At 36.7% G+C, this 17,984-nt stretch overlaps 1 protein-coding gene across 9 annotated transcripts in view; it reads right to left on the bottom strand.

Moving 5' to 3' along the window:
• Window positions 1–17,984, bottom strand: part of herc2 (HECT and RLD domain containing E3 ubiquitin protein ligase 2) — a 362,023-nt gene that overhangs the window by 253,605 nt on the left and 90,434 nt on the right. For all 9 annotated transcript variants that reach the window (XM_072915066.1, XM_072915069.1, XM_072915071.1 and 6 more), the window contains exons 22-28: window positions 13,616–13,771; window positions 13,366–13,551; window positions 13,126–13,302; window positions 12,957–13,060; window positions 8,734–8,884; window positions 8,452–8,666; window positions 8,249–8,381 (exon numbers count right to left, since the gene is read on the bottom strand). In XM_072915066.1, the coding sequence (XP_072771167.1) occupies window positions 8,249–8,381; window positions 8,452–8,666; window positions 8,734–8,884; window positions 12,957–13,060; window positions 13,126–13,302; window positions 13,366–13,551; window positions 13,616–13,771 (1,122 nt within the window). The remainder of the gene's footprint in view (window positions 1–8,248; window positions 8,382–8,451; window positions 8,667–8,733; window positions 8,885–12,956; window positions 13,061–13,125; window positions 13,303–13,365; window positions 13,552–13,615; window positions 13,772–17,984) is intronic.

The following is a 17,984-nucleotide window of genomic DNA, read 5'->3' as shown; positions in this document are numbered from 1 at the left end:
ACAGAATAATATTTTGGTGCATAATGCATCCGATAGTTAACGTTTAAGCATGTTAACTGATTATTATAGCTTTTTTAACTAATTTAGCAGGTATACATCTCAGTGTCATATTTTGGTATGTCACTAATGCTAACAGTAAGCATGCTAACGTTAATAGGTTAGCTGTTTTATAGCTAATTTTATAGGTTATATTTTGGTACTGGACATATGCTAACGTTACTATGCTAGCATTTGTAACAGCATTTATTGTCAATATTTTGGTGCTAAATGCATGCTACAGTTAGTATTTTAGCATGCTAACATTAATATTCTAGCTTTTTTAGCAAATTTAACAGGTATACACCTCAGTGTCATATTTTGGTATTCCACAAATGCTAACAGTAAGCATGCTAATGTTAATAGGTTAGCTTTTTTGGCTAATTGTATAGGTCAAATTTTGGTACGTGACATATGCTAACGTTACCATGCTAGCATTCTTAACAACATTTTAAGGTATACATCACAGAATAATATTTTGGTGCATAATGCATCCAATAGTTAACGTTTAAGCATGTTAACTGATTATTATAGCTTTTTTAACTAATTTAGCAGGTATACATCTCAGTGTCATATTTTGGTATGTCACTAATGCTAACAGTAAGCATGCTAACGTTAATAGGTTAGCTGTTTTATAGCTTAGGTTATATTTTGGTACTGGACATATGCTAACGTTACTATGCTAGCATTTGTAACAGCATTTATTGTCAATATTTTGGTGCTAAATGCATGCTACAGTTAGTATTTTAGCATGCTAACATTAATATTCTAGCTTTTTTAGCAAATTTAACAGGTATACACCTCAGTGTCATATTTTGGTATTTCACAAATGCTAACAGTAAGCATGCTAATGTTAATAGGTTACCTTTTTTGGCTAATTGTATAGGTCAAATGTTGGTACGTGACGTATGCTAACGTTACCATGCCAGCATTCTTAACAACATTTTAAGGTATACATCACAGAATAATATTTTGGTGCATAATGCATGCGATAGTTAACGTTTAAGCATGTTAACTGATTATTATAGCTTTTTTAACTAATTTAGCAGGTATACATTTCAGTGTCATATTTTGGTATGTCACTAATGCTAACAGTAAGCATGCTAACGTTAATAGGTTCGCTGTTTTATAGCTAATTTTATAGGTTATATTTTGGTACTGGACATATGCTAACGTTACTATGCTTGCATTTTTAACAACATTTATTGTCAATATTTTGGTGCTAAATGCATGCTACAGTTAGTATTTTAGCATGCTAACATTAATATTCTAGCTAATTTAACAGGTATACACCTCAGTGTCATATTTTGGTATTTCACAAATGCTAACAGTAAGCATGCTAATGTTAATAGGTTACCTTTTTTGGCTAATTGTATAGGTCAAATGTTGGTACGTGACGTATGCTAATGTTACCATGCTAGCATTCTTAACAACATTTTAAGGTATACATCACAGAATAATATTTTGGTGCATAATGCATCCGATAGTTAACGTTTAAGCATGTTAACTGATTATTATAGCTTTTTTAACTAATTTAGCAGGTATACATTTCAGTGTCATATTTTGGTATGTCACTAATGCTAACAGTAAGCATGCTAACGTTAATAGGTTCGCTGTTTTATAGCTAATTTTATAGGTTATATTTTGGTACTGGACATATGCTAACGTTACTATGCTTGCATTTTTAACAACATTTATTGTCAATATTTTGGTGCTAAATGCATGCTACAGTTAGTATTTTAGCATGCTAACATTAATATTCCAGCTTTTTTAGCAAATTTAACAGGTATACACCTCAGTGTCATATTTTGGTATTTCACAAATGCTAACAGTAAGCATGCTAATGTTAATAGGTTAGCTTTTTTGGCTAATTGTATAGGTCAAATTTTGGTACGTGACGTATGCTAACGTTACCATGCTAGCATTCTTAACAACATTTTAAGGTATACATCACAGAATAATATTTTGGTGCATAATGCATCCGATAGTTAACGTTTAAGCATGTTAACTGATTATTATAGCTTTTTTAACTAATTTAGCAGGTATACATCTCAGTGTCATATTTTGGTATGTCACTAATGCCAACAGTAAGCATGCTAACGTTAATAGGTTAGCTGTTTTATAGCTAATTTTATAGGTTATATTTTGGTACTGGACATATGCTAACGTTACTATGCTAGCATTTGTAACAGCATTTATTGTCAATATTTTGGTGCTAAATGCATGCTACAGTTAGTATTTTAGCATGCTAACATTAATATTCTAGCTTTTTTAGCAAATTTAACAGGTATACACCTCAGTGTCATATTTTGGTATTTCACAAATGCTAACAGTAAGCATGCTAATATTAATAGGTTACCTTTTTTGGCTAATTGTATAGGTCAAATTTTGGTACGTGACATATGCTAACGTTACCATGCTAGCATTCTTAACAACATTTTAAGGTATACATCACAGAATAATATTTTGGTGCATAATGCATGCGATAGTTAACGTTTAAGCATGTTAACTGATTATTATAGCTTTTTTTAACTAATTTAGCAGGTATACATCTCAGTGTCATATTTTGGTATGTCACTAATGCTAACAGTAAGCATGCTAACGTTAATAAGTTCGCTGTTTTATAGCTAATATTTTGGTACTGGACATATGCTAACGTTACGATGCAAGCATTTTTAACAACATTTTTAGGTAAACATCAAAGAGTAATATTTTGGCGCTAAATGCATGCTACAGTTAGTATTTTAGCATGCTAACATTAATATTCCAGCTTTTTTAGCAAATTTAACAGGTATACACCTCAGTGTCATATTTTGGTATTTCACAAATGCTAACAGTAAGCATGCTAATGTTAATAGGTTAGCTTTTTTGGCTAATTGTATAGGTCAAATTTTGGTACGTGACGTATGCTAACGTTACCATGCTAGCATTCTTAACAACATTTTAAGGTATACATCACAGAATAATATTTTGGTGCATAATGCATCCGATAGTTAACGTTTAAGCATGTTAACTGATTATTATAGCTTTTTTAACTAATTTAGCAGGTATACATCTCAGTGTCATATTTTGGTATGTCACTAATGCTAACAGTAAGCATGCTAACGTTAATAGGTTAGCTGTTTTATAGCTAATTTTATAGGTTATATTTTGGTACTGGACATATGCTAACGTTACTATGCTAGCATTTGTAACAGCATTTATTGTCAATATTTTGGTGCTAAATGCATGCTACAGTTAGTATTTTAGCATGCTAACATTAATATTCTAGCTTTTTTAGCAAATTTAACAGGTATACACCTCAGTGTCATATTTTGGTATTTCACAAATGCTAACAGTAAGCATGCTAATATTAATAGGTTACCTTTTTTGGCTAATTGTATAGGTCAAATGTTGGTACGTGACGTATGCTAACGTTACCATGCTAGCATTCTTAACAACATTTTAAGGTATACATCACAGAATAATATTTTGGTGCATAATGCATGCGATAGTTAACGTTTAAGCATGTTAACTGATTATTATAGCTTTTTTAACTAATTTAGCAGGTATACATCTCAGTGTCATATTTTGGTATGTCACTAATGCTAACAGTAAGCATGCTAACGTTAATAGGTTAGCTGTTTTATAGCTAATTTTATAGGTTATATTTTGGTACTGGACATATGCTAACGTTACTATGCTTGCATTTTTAACAACATTTATTGTCAATATTTTGGTGCTAAATGCATGCTACAGTTAGTATTTTAGCATGCTAACATTAATATTCTAGCTTTTTTAGCTAATTTAACAGGTATACACCTCAGTGTCATATTTTGGTATTTCACAAATGCTAACAGTAAGCATGCTAATATTAATAGGTTACCTTTTTTGGCTAATTGTATAGGTCAAATTTTGGTACGTGACATATGCTAACGTTACCATGCTAGCATTCTTAACAACATTTTAAGGTATACATCACAGAATAATATTTTGGTGCATAATGCATGCGATAGTTAACGTTTAAGCATGTTAACTGATTATTATAGCTTTTTTAACTAATTTAGCAGGTATACATCTCAGTGTCATATTTTGGTATATCACTAATGCTAACAGTAAGCATGCTAACGTTAATAGGTTCGCTGTTTTATAGCTAATTTTATAGGTTATATTTTGGTACTGGACATATGCTAACGTTACTATGCTTGCATTTTTAACAACATTTATTGTCAATATTTTGGTGCTAAATGCATGCTACAGTTAGTATTTTAGCATGCTAACATTAATATTCTAGCTTTTTTAGCTAATTTAACAGGTATACACCTCAGTGTCATATTTTGGTATTTCACAAATGCTAACAGTAAGCATGCTAATATTAATAGGTTACCTTTTTTGGCTAATTGTATAGGTCAAATTTTGGTACGTGACATATGCTAACATTACCATGCTAGCATTTTTAACAACATTTTAAGGTATACATCACAGAATAATATTTTGGTGCATAATGCATGCGATAGTTAACGTTTAAGCATGTTAACTGATTATTATAGCTTTTTTAACTAATTTAGCAGGTATACATCTCAGTGTCATATTTTGGTATGTCACTAATGCTAACAGTAAGCATGCTAACGTTAATAGGTTCGCTGTTTTATAGCTAATTTTATAGGTTATATTTTGGTACTGGACATATGCTAACGTTACTATGCAAGCATTTTTAACAACATTTTTAGGTAAACATCAAAGAGTAATATTTTGGCGCTAAATGCATGCTACAGTTAGTATTTTAGCATGCTAACATTAATATTCCAGCTTTTTTAGCAAATTTAACAGGTATACACCTCAGTGTCATATTTTGGTATTTCACAAATGCTAACAGTAAGCATGCTAATGTTAATAGGTTAGCTTTTTTGGCTAATTGTATAGGTCAAATTTTGGTACGTGACGTATGCTAACGTTACCATGCTAGCATTCTTAACAACATTTTAAGGTATACATCACAGAATAATATTTTGGTGCATAATGCATCCGATAGTTAACGTTTAAGCATGTTAACTGATTATTATAGCTTTTTTAACTAATTTAGCAGGTATACATCTCAGTGTCATATTTTGGTATGTCACTAATGCTAACAGTAAGCATGCTAACGTTAATAGGTTAGCTGTTTTATAGCTAATTTTATAGGTTATATTTTGGTACTGGACATATGCTAACGTTACTATGCAAGCATTTTTAACAACATTTTTAGGTAAACATCAAAGAGTAATATTTTGGCGCTAAATGCATGCTACAGTTAGTATTTTAGCATGCTAACATTAATATTTCAGCTTTTTTAGCAAATTTAACAGGTATACACCTCAGTGTCATATTTTGGTATTTCACAAATGCTAACAGTAAGCATGCTAATGTTAATAGGTTAGCTTTTTTGGCTAATTGTATAGGTCAAATTTTGGTACGTGACGCATGCTAACGTTACCATGCTAGCATTCTTAACAACATTTTAAGGTATACATCACAGAATAATATTTTGGTGCATAATGCATCCGATAGTTAACGTTTAAGCATGTTAACTGATTATTATAGCTTTTTTAACTAATTTAGCAGGTATACATCTCAGTGTCATATTTTGGTAAGTCACTAATGCTAACAGTAAGCATGCTAACGTTAATAGGTTAGCTGTTATATAGCTAATTTTATAGGTTATATTTTGGTACTGGACATATGCTAACGTTACTATGCTAGCATTTGTAACAGCATTTATTGTCAATATTTTGGTGCTATATGCATGCTACAGTTAGTATTTTAGCATGCTAACATTAATATTCTAGCTTTTTTAGCAAATTTAACAGGTATACACCTCAGTGTCATATTTTGGTATTTCACAAATGCTAACAGTAAGCATGCTAATGTTAATAGGTTACCTTTTTTGGCTAATTGTATAGGTCAAATGTTGGTACGTGACGTATGCTAACGTTACCATGCCAGCATTCTTAACAACATTTTAAGGTATACATCACAGAATAATATTTTGGTGCATAATGCATCCGATAGTTAACGTTTAAGCATGTTAACTGATTATTATAGCTTTTTTAACTAATTTAGCAGGTATACATCTCAGTGTCATATTTTGGTATGTCACTAATGCTAACAGTAAGCATGCTAACGTTAATAAGTTCGCTGTTTTATAGCTAATTTTATAGGTTATATTTTGGTACTGGACATATGCTAACGTTACTATGCTAGCATTTGTAACAGCATTTATTGTCAATATTTTGGTGCTAAATGCATGCTACAGTTAGTATTTTAGCATGCTAACATTAATATTCTAGCTTTTTTAGCAAATTTAACAGGTATACACCTCAGTGTCATATTTTGGTATTTCACAAATGCTAACAGTAAGCATGCTAATGTTAATAGGTTACCTTTTTTGGCTAATTGTATAGGTCAAATTTTGGTACGTGACATATGCTAACGTTACCATGCTAGCATTCTTAACAACATTTTAAGGTATACATCACAGAATAATATTTTGGTGCATAATGCATGCGATAGTTAACGTTTAAGCATGTTAACTGATTATTATAGCTTTTTAAACTAATTTAGCAGGTATACATCTCAGTGTCATATTTTGGTATGTCACTAATGCTAACAGTAAGCATGCTAACGTTAATAGGTTCGCTGTTTTATAGCTAATTTTATAGGTTATATTTTGGTACTGGACATATGCTAACGTTACTATGCAAGCATTTTTAACAACATTTTTAGGTAAACATCAAAGAGTAATATTTTGGCGCTAAATGCATGCTACAGTTAGTATTTTAGCATGCTAACATTAATATTCTAGCTTTTTTAGCAAATTTAACAGGTATACACCTCAGTGTCATACTTTGGTATTTCACAAATGCTAACAGTAAGCATGCTAATGTTAATAGATTAGCTTTTTTGGCTAATTGTATAGGTCCAATTTTGATACGTGACTAATGCTAACGTTACCATGCTAGCATTCTTAACAACATTTTCAGGTATACATCCCAGGAGTAATATTTTGGTGCTTAACGCATTCTACGGTTAGTATAATAGCATGCTAACATCATTGTAGTTTTTTGAAGTAAATCAGCAGGATTAATCATTTTATTGTTTAACATATTTTCAATATTTATAGCACGAAAATATTTTGGTGCTAAATGCATGCTACAGTTAATGTGTTAGCATGCTAACACTATCATTATAGCTTTTTTTGCTAGTTCAGCAGGTATACACCGGTCATTGATTTTGGTATTTCACTAATGCTAAAGGTAAGCATGCTAACGTTAATAGCTCATTTTAAAGGTCATATTTTGGTACTGGACATATGCTCACTATACAATGCTAGCATATCTAACAACATTTTCAGGTAAACATCACAGAGTAATATTTTGGTGCTTCACGCATGCTATGATTAGTATTTTAGCATGCTAACATTATCATTCCAGCTTTTTTTAGCTAATTTAGCACTTCAGTGTCATATAGTTTGGTATTTCACGAATGTTAACAGTAACTGTTCCACTCAGGATTGAATTCAAAGTCTCCCTACTAACTCACCAGTGCCTCCATGGAAATGCCCCCCTCTACCTCAAAGAACTGCTCACCCCCAAATCCTCCACTACGACACCTCCGCTCCGGGCAGGCTAACCTCCTCCAACCTCCGAGGCCAAAGCTACGAACAATGGGAGACCGAGCTTTCTGCTCCGCCGCTACCAGTCTGTGGAACGCTCTCCCTGACCACCTGAGGGCACCACAGACTGTGGATGCTTTTAAAAACCCTTCTTTTTTAAAAAGCCTTTTTTTTTTTTAGATATGTGCATACTAGTTTTAGCTATTTTGCTGTTCTAGTTTTTATTTTTATTTATTTTTTATATCTTTTTATTTTTTTTAATACACTGTAGCACTTTGAGGTTGTTTACTCAATGTAAAGTGCTTTTTACAAATAAAATCTATTATTATTATTATTATTGTTAGCTTGCTAGCTTTTTTAGCTCATATATTTTGTTACTTGATGCCATCTGTTCACATTTCAGTTTAGCATTCCCACCAAGTTTGTACCGAAATAGCGTTTTCTCGTTCTTTGAAAAAAATATTTCTATTGTCCTGGTTATGAAGGTAGAAATGATCCAATTGGCCCCCGCATCCTTTGATTTGTCCGTCTGTGGCCCTGAGTTTGGCCACCCCTGATGCAGTGAGCCTGTTGCTAGGTTACCAAGGTCCTGATGTTTGAGCAGGCAGCAGAGCAGCAGACGGCCCACCTCCTCCACAGGGTGCTCGGGGGGGAAGGTGATGGGTGTGATGAGATGGTACTGCTTGCAGCAGCGCTCGATTTGGCACAGGAAGTCCTGCGGCGCCACAAAAAAAAAGGCCAACCATGAGCTCGCGTGAGGCTGCGGTCACGGCGCACCTCCTCACCTTCACAGTGTGGTCCTGGGTGCTGTTGTCAGCGATGGCCTGCAGGAAAGGCTGCGCGTGGTCGCTGAGGGTGATTCTGCGAGAGTACAGCTTGGCTCGGTCTGGAGTGGTGGTCCCCAGGGAGCTGCAGTGGTCCTCGTCCTTCTCCTCGTTGTAGTTGTAGTGGATCTGGCTGGTCTGCAGGCCCCCGGAGAAGATGGAGGACTGCAGCCACTCTGTGCAAAGAACATGATGAAGTACGGGCGGAGGAAGACGTGCGGCGGGCGGCGTGTTTCCACCTACTGGCACATTCCACCTCCATGGCGGACAGGGGGGTGCTCTTGGCCAGGTGGGAGGCATGGAGACCCAGCAGCACGCCCAGGTTCCGCTCGGTGTCGACAAGAGGGGACGACAGGCTGCTGAGGTCTGGAGTGGTCACCGTCTCCTGGTTTGGCTGAGAAGAGATCAACCATTTAGTCTTTGTAGCTATAATCAAACACATCCAAGAAAGCATTATGTCTCCACCAAAAGGCCATTTTTGGAGAAAAACAAAACATGTGTCATTCACCAAAAGTCTGGAATAATCTATGACCACGTGATAATAAAGCATCACATTTGAGTAGAGGGCCAATCTGTAATTTGGCCGCGAGACAGCACAAGTTCAACAAGTAAACTGGTGTTTACATTAGGGATGTCCCGATCCGATATTTGGATCGGATCGGCTGCTGATATTTGCCAAAAATTGCGTATCGGCAAGGCATGGGAAAATGCCGATCCAGATCCAGTTTAAAAAAAACTCCGGTCCGTGTTTTCCAACGCACCAATTTAAATAATACATTCCACTTTTCTGCTGCTCCCTAATTTCCGTTCCGCATTGTCCAGCACACCTTCAACACATCCACAGGTCTGTGGATTCTCACGCAGTTGCTTTTAGCTGCTGGCATTACACGACAGGCTCTTCTCACTCTTTCCTGTGTCTCCCTCTCACAGACAGCAAGTGCACCTTCTTACACACGTCACATACTGTCACGACATACGTCACATACTGTCACGTCATACGTCACATACGTATACGTCCTCCCCGAGCAGAGAGGTAGCAGCATGGCTAACGTTAGCTGTGATGCTAGCACAGCCGTGCGAGCAACGCTCCCTCTAAGGTGCTCGCCTGTGCAATTGCGCACTGTTTAAGCGTCCTCTGCGCATAGCAAATCTATGTCACGCACAAAATCAAATAAAAAAACAATTTTCGACACACGGACACGACATAGAAAACAGTTTTCGTCATCATTGTTCAAATATTGTGACGTCTGTCGAGACGCTTATCTCCATTCGGGGCCACACGTCCACACCATCAAAATGCATAGGCAAAAATTTCTACATCAACACCGTATGAAAAAATTAGTGATTTTTTTAGTTGTGATTTCCTTCTCTGCATGAAAGTTTAAAAGTAGCATATATTAATGCAGTATGAAGAAGAATGTTTTAATGTAGACATGCAAGCCTTGAAAGAAAATTTTGAAAATCAAGACTACATTTCCAGCAAATGGGTGCATTTCTACCCTATATTTTAACTTTAGATTTATTCTCATATCAAACTCTTTTGGCTGTCTTTTTGACACTTACATCAGGCGCCCCCCTCCACACCCTGGATTATAAATAATGTAAATAATTCAATGTGATTATCTTGTGTGATGACTGTATTATGATGATAGTATATATCTGATAGTATATATCTGTATCATGAATCAATTTAAGTGGACCCCGACTTAAACAAGTTGAAAAACGTATTCGGGTGTTACCATTTAGTGGTCAATTGTACGGAATATGTACTTCACTGTGCAACCTACTAATAAAAGTCTCAATCAATCAATCAAAACACATAGAATCATCATACTGCTGTGATTATATGCATCAAGTGTTCATTCAAGGCTAAGGCAAAATATCGAGATATATATCGTGTATCGCAATATGGCCTTAAAATATGGCAATATTAAAAAAAGGCCATATCGCCCAGCCCTAGTTCAATGATGCCATTTCTGTTTGTCATGTATAATTTTGTCTATTTTGTGTTTATCCTTGAATAAACAGGTCAGTTTCTTGTTACCAACCATTGTGTATTATTCAAATTCCCCTAATTCAGCTGGCTAGTTGTTATCAAGAGTACTAAAACCCTTTTCAACATGACTCTGACAACTAAGTAGGCTAAATAACTTTAAACTTTAATACATGCTCGGATAGGCCAGTATCGGTCAGTTTCGGTATCGGTATCGGATCGGAAATGCAAAAACAATATCGGATCGGAAGTGCAAAAACCTGGATCGGGACATCCCTAGTTTACATATTACATGTACATAACTGGCCTATTTATAGATGCTTATTTGTGGACAACCATGGAGTGTACTTTCATTTACTTATATGACCCAATCCAAACAACCTTCCCTAGTCATTGCGCAGGAAAAAAAAATTCAACCAGCACAAAAAGTCGCCATGTCACACAACCTGCTGACTGAACATTGTGGATATTTCAACAACAGCCAATCACCACAAAAATTCAAAGTTACACCCATTGCAAGGCATGATGAGAAAAATGCAAAAAACTCTCCACACTTGGCAATATTTGGCGCATTTTAGCTGCTTGATATTTCTAAATATGGGGAGGTATAGCTCGGTTGGTAGAGTGGCTGTGCCAGCAACTTGAGGGTTCCAAGTTCAATCCCCGCTACCGCCATCCTCGTCACTGCCGTTGTGTCCTTGGGCAAGACACTTTACCCACCTGCTCCCAGTGCCCACCCACACTGGTTTAAATGTAACTTAGATATTGGCTTTCACTATGTAGAGCGCTTTGAGTCACGAGAGAAAAGCGCTATATAAATATAATTCACTTCACTTCACTAAATGATTACAAAACTTTAAGGAAGCCGTCACGAAGGTAAACTCGGTAGGAGTTGAACTTTCACATAATGTAATATTCAATTCTTATTATATATATATTTTTTTTTATATAAATATGTATATAAATATACTTGTATGTATATATTATTTGCCGTGCGATGAGGTGGCGACTTGTCCAGGGTGTACGCCGCCTTCCGCCCGATTGTAACTGAGATAGGCTCCAGCGCTCCCCGCGACCCCGAAGGAAATAAGCGGTAAGAAATGGATGGATGGATATATATTTTTTATTTTTTAGTCCAATGCGGCCCCCCAGTCAAAAGTTTGGACACCCCTTTAATAGAATTATAAAATAATTAAATAAATAAAAATGTATATATAGACACTGTATATAAAAAAATATTTTTTTTATATTACTATTTTTTATATTTTTTAATATCATTATATATATATAATACTATGTATTTTTATACAGATTTTAAAATAACAACATTAATTATTTAATTCAACAACAACTAAATTAAACAAAAAAAAAAATAAAAAAAAAATATACATATATATATATATATATATATATATATATATGTATATATGTATATACATATATATGTATACATATATATATATGTATATATATACATATATATATATATATGTATACATATATATATATCTATATATACATATATATATATATATATATATACATATACATATATATATATATATAATCTCCTGATGATTGAGGGTACCCCCCCACATGAAACAGGCCTGTAGAGATGAAATAGTCTTGTGATTTGTTTTCCCACACACACATACATACGTACATACATACGTACATACGTACATACATACATACATACATACATACATACATACATACATACATACATACATACATACATACATACATACATACATACATATATATATATATATATATATACACACACACACACACACACACACACACACACACACACACACACACACACAGACACACACACACACAGTACAGGCCAAAAGTTTGGACACACCTTGAATTAAAAAGTGAATTATATATTTATATAGCGCTTTTTCTCTAGTGACTCAAAGCGCTTTACATAGTGAAACCCAATATCTAAGTTACATTTAAACCGGTGTGGGTGGCACTGGGAGCAGATGGGTAGAGTGTCTTGCCCAAGGACACAACGGCAGTGACTAGGATGGCGGAAGCGGGGATCGAACCTGGAACCCTCAAGTTGGTGGCACGGCCACTCTACCAACCGAGCTATCCCTTCTCATTCAATGCTTTTTCTCTCAGGTGACTACCTCTTGAAGCTCATGGAGAGAATGCCAAGCGTGTGCAAAAAAGTAATCAGAGCAAAGGGTGGCTATTTTGAAGAAACTAGAATATAAAAACATGTTTTCAGTTATTTCACCTTTTAGTACATAACTCCACATGTGTTCATTCATAGTTTTGATGCCTTCAGTGACAATCTACATTGTAAATAGTCATGAAAATAAAGAAAACTAATTGAATGAGACGGTGTGTCCAAACTTTTGGCCTGTACTGTATATGAATATATTTTTTAAAGTATTAAGCAAATGATTGTGATCAGAGGGAGTGAAGTAAAGTGAATTGGATAGTTGTGTACCTCCATATACTGGCCAACACAGAAGGCCTGCATGGACTCCCTGGTGTCCTCAAACTGCAGGGCAGCCTCCAAGGCGACGACCGGGTCTTCTCCTGCAAACTGGGCTGCAAGAGGAGAACCATGGTTACCCCCTCAAGTACGCCAAAAACCTGAAATGTTTGTCTCCTACCGAGAATACTGTTTCCTGTTAGCGACTGGGACTGAGCCTGAAAGTCCTTGATGTCGTAGACCCTCCCGGCAATGACCGTCCAGAAGCCGCCGTCTTTGTTGTGGTTCTCCAGGTCGGCCTTGCGGATGAGGGACACTTCTTCGTTGTTTTTGGAGTTCTGCCCCGTGAAGAAGGAGCCTACCACAGGACAAGAGCGGTTACAACCCAGTGGACTTTCCTCACAACAGAAGCACGACGTACCCATGATGCCGGGCCACGCCAGGTCCTCGTTATCGTCCCGCTCGTGTCCAGGCGCCAGGTGGTTGAACCGATCCAGGTGCTCCAGGAGTCCGGCCAGGAGAGGGACGGAGCCAGACTCCTGCATCAGTCCCGCATCGATGGTGAGGAGGAGGACGATGGACACCACCAACTCGGGCAGGAGCACACCTACAAGGAGCATGGTTGTGTCGGTTGGGGTCAAAGACACGGCGGCGGTCATGACGGAGATTACCGGTTAGATCGCCTTCGATCACGCGGGAGACTTCCGCAAAGTGGCGGTGCCCGGTGGAGGCGATACTGGTTGCCACGGGGAGGATGTCGCCGATGTGAGTGCACAGCAAGGCGATGTACTTCTTCAACAAAGAGCCCACGCCCAGCAGCTCAGGATCTAAAAGTTAAAGTTAAAGTACCAATGATTGTCACACACACACTCGGTGTGGCGAAATTATTCTCTGCATTTGACCCATCACCCTTGATCACCCCCTGGGAAGTGAGGGGAGCAGTGAGCAGCAGTGGTGGCCACGCCCAGGAATAATTTTTGGTGATTCAACCCCCAATTCCAACCCTTGATGCTGAATGGGTCCCATTTTTATAGTCTTTGGTATGACTCGGCCGGGGTTTGAACTCACAACCTACCGATCTCAGAGCGGACACTCTAACCTAGGACACAAAACATTTACATCCATGCTACCCTTTTTACTTGGGATGACATCATTCAAAGCATTCTAATATAGTCATAATATAGCAAGGATATGTTGTGTAGCTGCCAGGTCTTCAAGCAGTGTAATAATTGGGCGCTTTTAACTTAGGCCCAACTACCGCAGTTTGCGGCGGTGGAAGTCAAAATGTGAGGGGGAAAAAAGCACAAAGGAGTTTCAGGCATGTGATTTGAACTTAATAACAATTGAATGGCGAGAGGGCATTCGTTTCCAAAATAAGTCTGCCTTATCCATTTTAAAAACGTGTTCAGGATTATATCCCCCACCACAGTATACATTCTGTACAGTACATGACACATGGCACTAGGGCTGAGCGATATATCGATATACTCGATATATCGCGGGTTTGTCTCTGTGCGATATAGAAAATGACTATATCGTGATATTGGAGTATACGTCCTCACGCAGTTGCTTTTAGCTGCGGGCATTACACTACAGGCTCTTCTCACTCTTTCTTGTCTCTCCTTCTCAAAGAGAAATAAAACAAGCGCACCTTCTTACATACGTCATATACGTATACGCCCTCGCGGAGCAGAGAGGTGGCGGCATGGGTAACGTTAGCTGTGGTGCGAGTGGTAATACGAGAGCATACCTGCCAACTTTTGAATCATAAAAACCTAGTAGCCAGGGTCCAGGGGACGCAAAATGATTATTAGCATTCAGACAGGTTAAAATGTTGCTAAAACCATCACTTTTCTATCAGTCACAGTGACTTTTCAAAACAAAAATATTACAGCAAAAATCATATGGGTTGATTGACATGTTTATTCTGTAAGCTAACTTCAATAGTTTGAAATTATTTTGTTTTGAACATGTTATCGTTATCACAAATAAAAAGATATACTGTACACAGAAATTATTTTTGATTTGATTTATTGTTTATGTAATAAAAGATTTACTTAAAATGTTATGTTTTGTGAGTTTTTTTATGCTATGAACTGTACTTACCGGCGATGTAAACCAAAGGAGACATTTCCGTAATGAAAGCTGCAACACCCTTTTTAGATCCCATCATCACTGCAGCATTATCGGCAGCAAAGCAAACCAAATTCTGCCAAGGAATTTCGTTTGAGTCTATTTCTTCCGCGAGTATTTTTTAAATGTTTTCGCCTGTGGAAGCCCGTATTGCATTCCCTCAAAGACAGAAGTACTGACAATACTTTTCCAATGTCGTCATCGAAATATCGAACACAAATGGGGTACAGTTTTACATCGTCATAATCGGTGCTGCCGTCAGTCGACATGCTAAATGGTTCCGTCTTCATGACATCAGCGATACTTTTTGAGGATTCTGTTCCAAGACACTGAATAATGTTTGATGTTTTGGTTCGACCACATCCATATTTTTTGGCAATTTTCGAGTCGGGAAACATTTTCCGAAATAACTGTCCCATGTGATCAGCCAGTGCGATTGGAAGTCCATGCTCAATTATTGCCTCCGTAAATCAAACTTCGGCATTTATCACATCCAAAGAATCTGTTTGGGCGACGAAAAACCTTGAAAGTTTTCCACTTGTATCGCTAGCAACGGCATTAGACTTGTGTTTTTTTGTCCCAACGTGGTCTTTTACATCGCTAATTCCTCCGTGTCCGATCGAAAAATCTTGTCTGCACAAGGTGCAATTCGCGTAGTTTTCACCCTTTTTGGAACGGATAATTATTCCCGGATAGGCTTTTGAATATTCTTCACGGAATGACTGCAGTTTTCTTTTCGGTTTAAGACTCGTTTGCGATTTTTCTCCGGCTGATTCCATGATCGTTCGCTCGTTTGGAAACAATGGCCTCGTGCTTGGCAGCGGTGCTATAAATAGCCTCGCGCATGGCATTCGGAATGGCTCGATAGGAAGTTACGGGAAGCAGTGTCGATTGTCATTGTTGTTACGCGATTTCGTGAATAAAACTTTAAAAAATATATATTTTTTTAATTAATGAAAAAACTTATTTTTTATCACTGCAACCGTAACCCGGAATAGGTTGATGAAAACCGTACTAATTACGGGAAAACCGGAGTAGTTGGCAGGTATGCGAGAGAAAGAAGGTGCAAATCTGGTAACAAATGAAGGAAGAATTAATTCCCAAGAAAAACAGCACAGGGTTCATCGTATGGCGGTGGTTTGGCTTCAAGCGGGAAGATGTTGAACAGACAACTGTAATTTGTCAAGTGTGGGGCAAAAGTGTTGCTACAAAAAGTAGCATTACTGCTAATATGTAGCATCATTTGAAAAGTCACCCGCGAGAGAATGAAGAGTGTTTGTAACTCCGTATGTCAACATCTCCGTTCGGTGCCACACCCACAAAATGCCGAGGCAACCATTTCCACATCAACACCATATGAAACAAATAGTCAACAACAGAAGGAGATAACGTCCGCAGGAACCTACCACATAGCGAAGGACATACACTATTTGATTTCCTATTATGCAGCTCATTTTTATTTGACACTTTTTGAAATATCTTGTGTGACATCATGCACAAAAGTGCACTTTATTTGTTTTAAACTATTGTAGTGGTGTTCTGTACAAAAAATGAACTTTAATTGAGTGTTGTTTTGATATGTCATCTTAGTGACATCATGCACAAAAGAGCACTAATAGCTTGTTTTAAAATGTCTCTGACAATCTTGCACTTTCTGTTTTGGAAATTATATGAATGTTTGTGCCACTGCTTAATAACTGTTTAATAAATACACTTTTAGTTGTGATTTCCCTCTCTGCATGAAAGTTTAAAAGTAGCATATATTAATGCAGTATGAAGAAGAATGTTTTAATGTAGACACATAGAATCATCATACTGCTGTGATTATATGTATCAAGTGTTCATTCAAGGCTAAGGCAAAATATCCAGATATATATCGTGTCAAGGCCTGAAAATATTGAGATATTAAAAAAAGGCCTAGCCCTACATGGCACAAAGAAGATTGATTGACAATGGTCTACAGTCCCTCAGCGAATCAGGACGCAGAACACAATGCACATTCATACGCTGTAAAAAAAAAGGGAAAAAAAAGCATGCGACGCTGTAAAAAAATGACACACAGAAAAAAAAGTAGGGCTGTGGATCTTTGAGTGTCCCACGATTCGATTCAAAATCATCCATCCTTCCATCCATTTTCTACCGCTTGTCCCCTTTGGGTTCGCGGGGGGTGCTGGAGCCCATGTCAGCTGCATTCGGGCAGAAGGCGGGGTACACCCTGGACAAGTCGCCACCTCATCGCAGAGCCAACACAAATCGATTTTTTTTTCCCAATTCAACACGATTCTCCATTCAAAAACTATTTTTTCCTGACTCAAAAGGATTTTCTATTCATTTAATACATAGGATTTCAGCAGGATCTACCCCAGTCTGCTGACATGCAAGCAGAGTAGTAGGTTTTTGTAAAAAGCTTTTATAATTGTAAAGGACAATGTTTTATCAACTGATTGCAATAATGTAAATTTGTTTCAACTATTAAATGAACCAAAAATATGACTTATTTTATCTTTGTGAAAATATTGGACACAGTGTGTTGTCAAGCTTATGAGATGCGATCCAAGTGTAAACCACTGTGACACTAAAGTTCTTCTTTTTTTTTTTTTTATAAATGTCTAATGATAATGTCAATGAGGGATTTTTAATCACTGCTATGTTGAAATTGTAACTAATATTGATACTGTTGATAATATTCATTTTTGTTTCACTACTTTTGGTTTGTTCTGTGTCGTGTTTGTCTCTCCTCTCAATTGCTCTGTTTATTGCAGTGTTGCTGGGTCGGCTTTGCTTTTGGAATTGGATTGCATTGTTATGGTATTGCTGTGTATTGTTTTGTTGGATTGATTAATTAAAATAAAATAAAATAAACATTTTTTTATTAATAAATAAAAATTTAAAAAATAGATTTTTTAA

This window comes from Nerophis lumbriciformis, linkage group LG18 (assembly GCF_033978685.3).
Source record: "Nerophis lumbriciformis linkage group LG18, RoL_Nlum_v2.1, whole genome shotgun sequence".
Classification (NCBI taxonomy): domain Eukaryota; kingdom Metazoa; phylum Chordata; class Actinopteri; order Syngnathiformes; family Syngnathidae; genus Nerophis; species Nerophis lumbriciformis.
The sequence above is the reverse complement of the archived record's forward strand: the minus strand, read 5'-3'. Positions and strand labels throughout refer to the sequence as shown.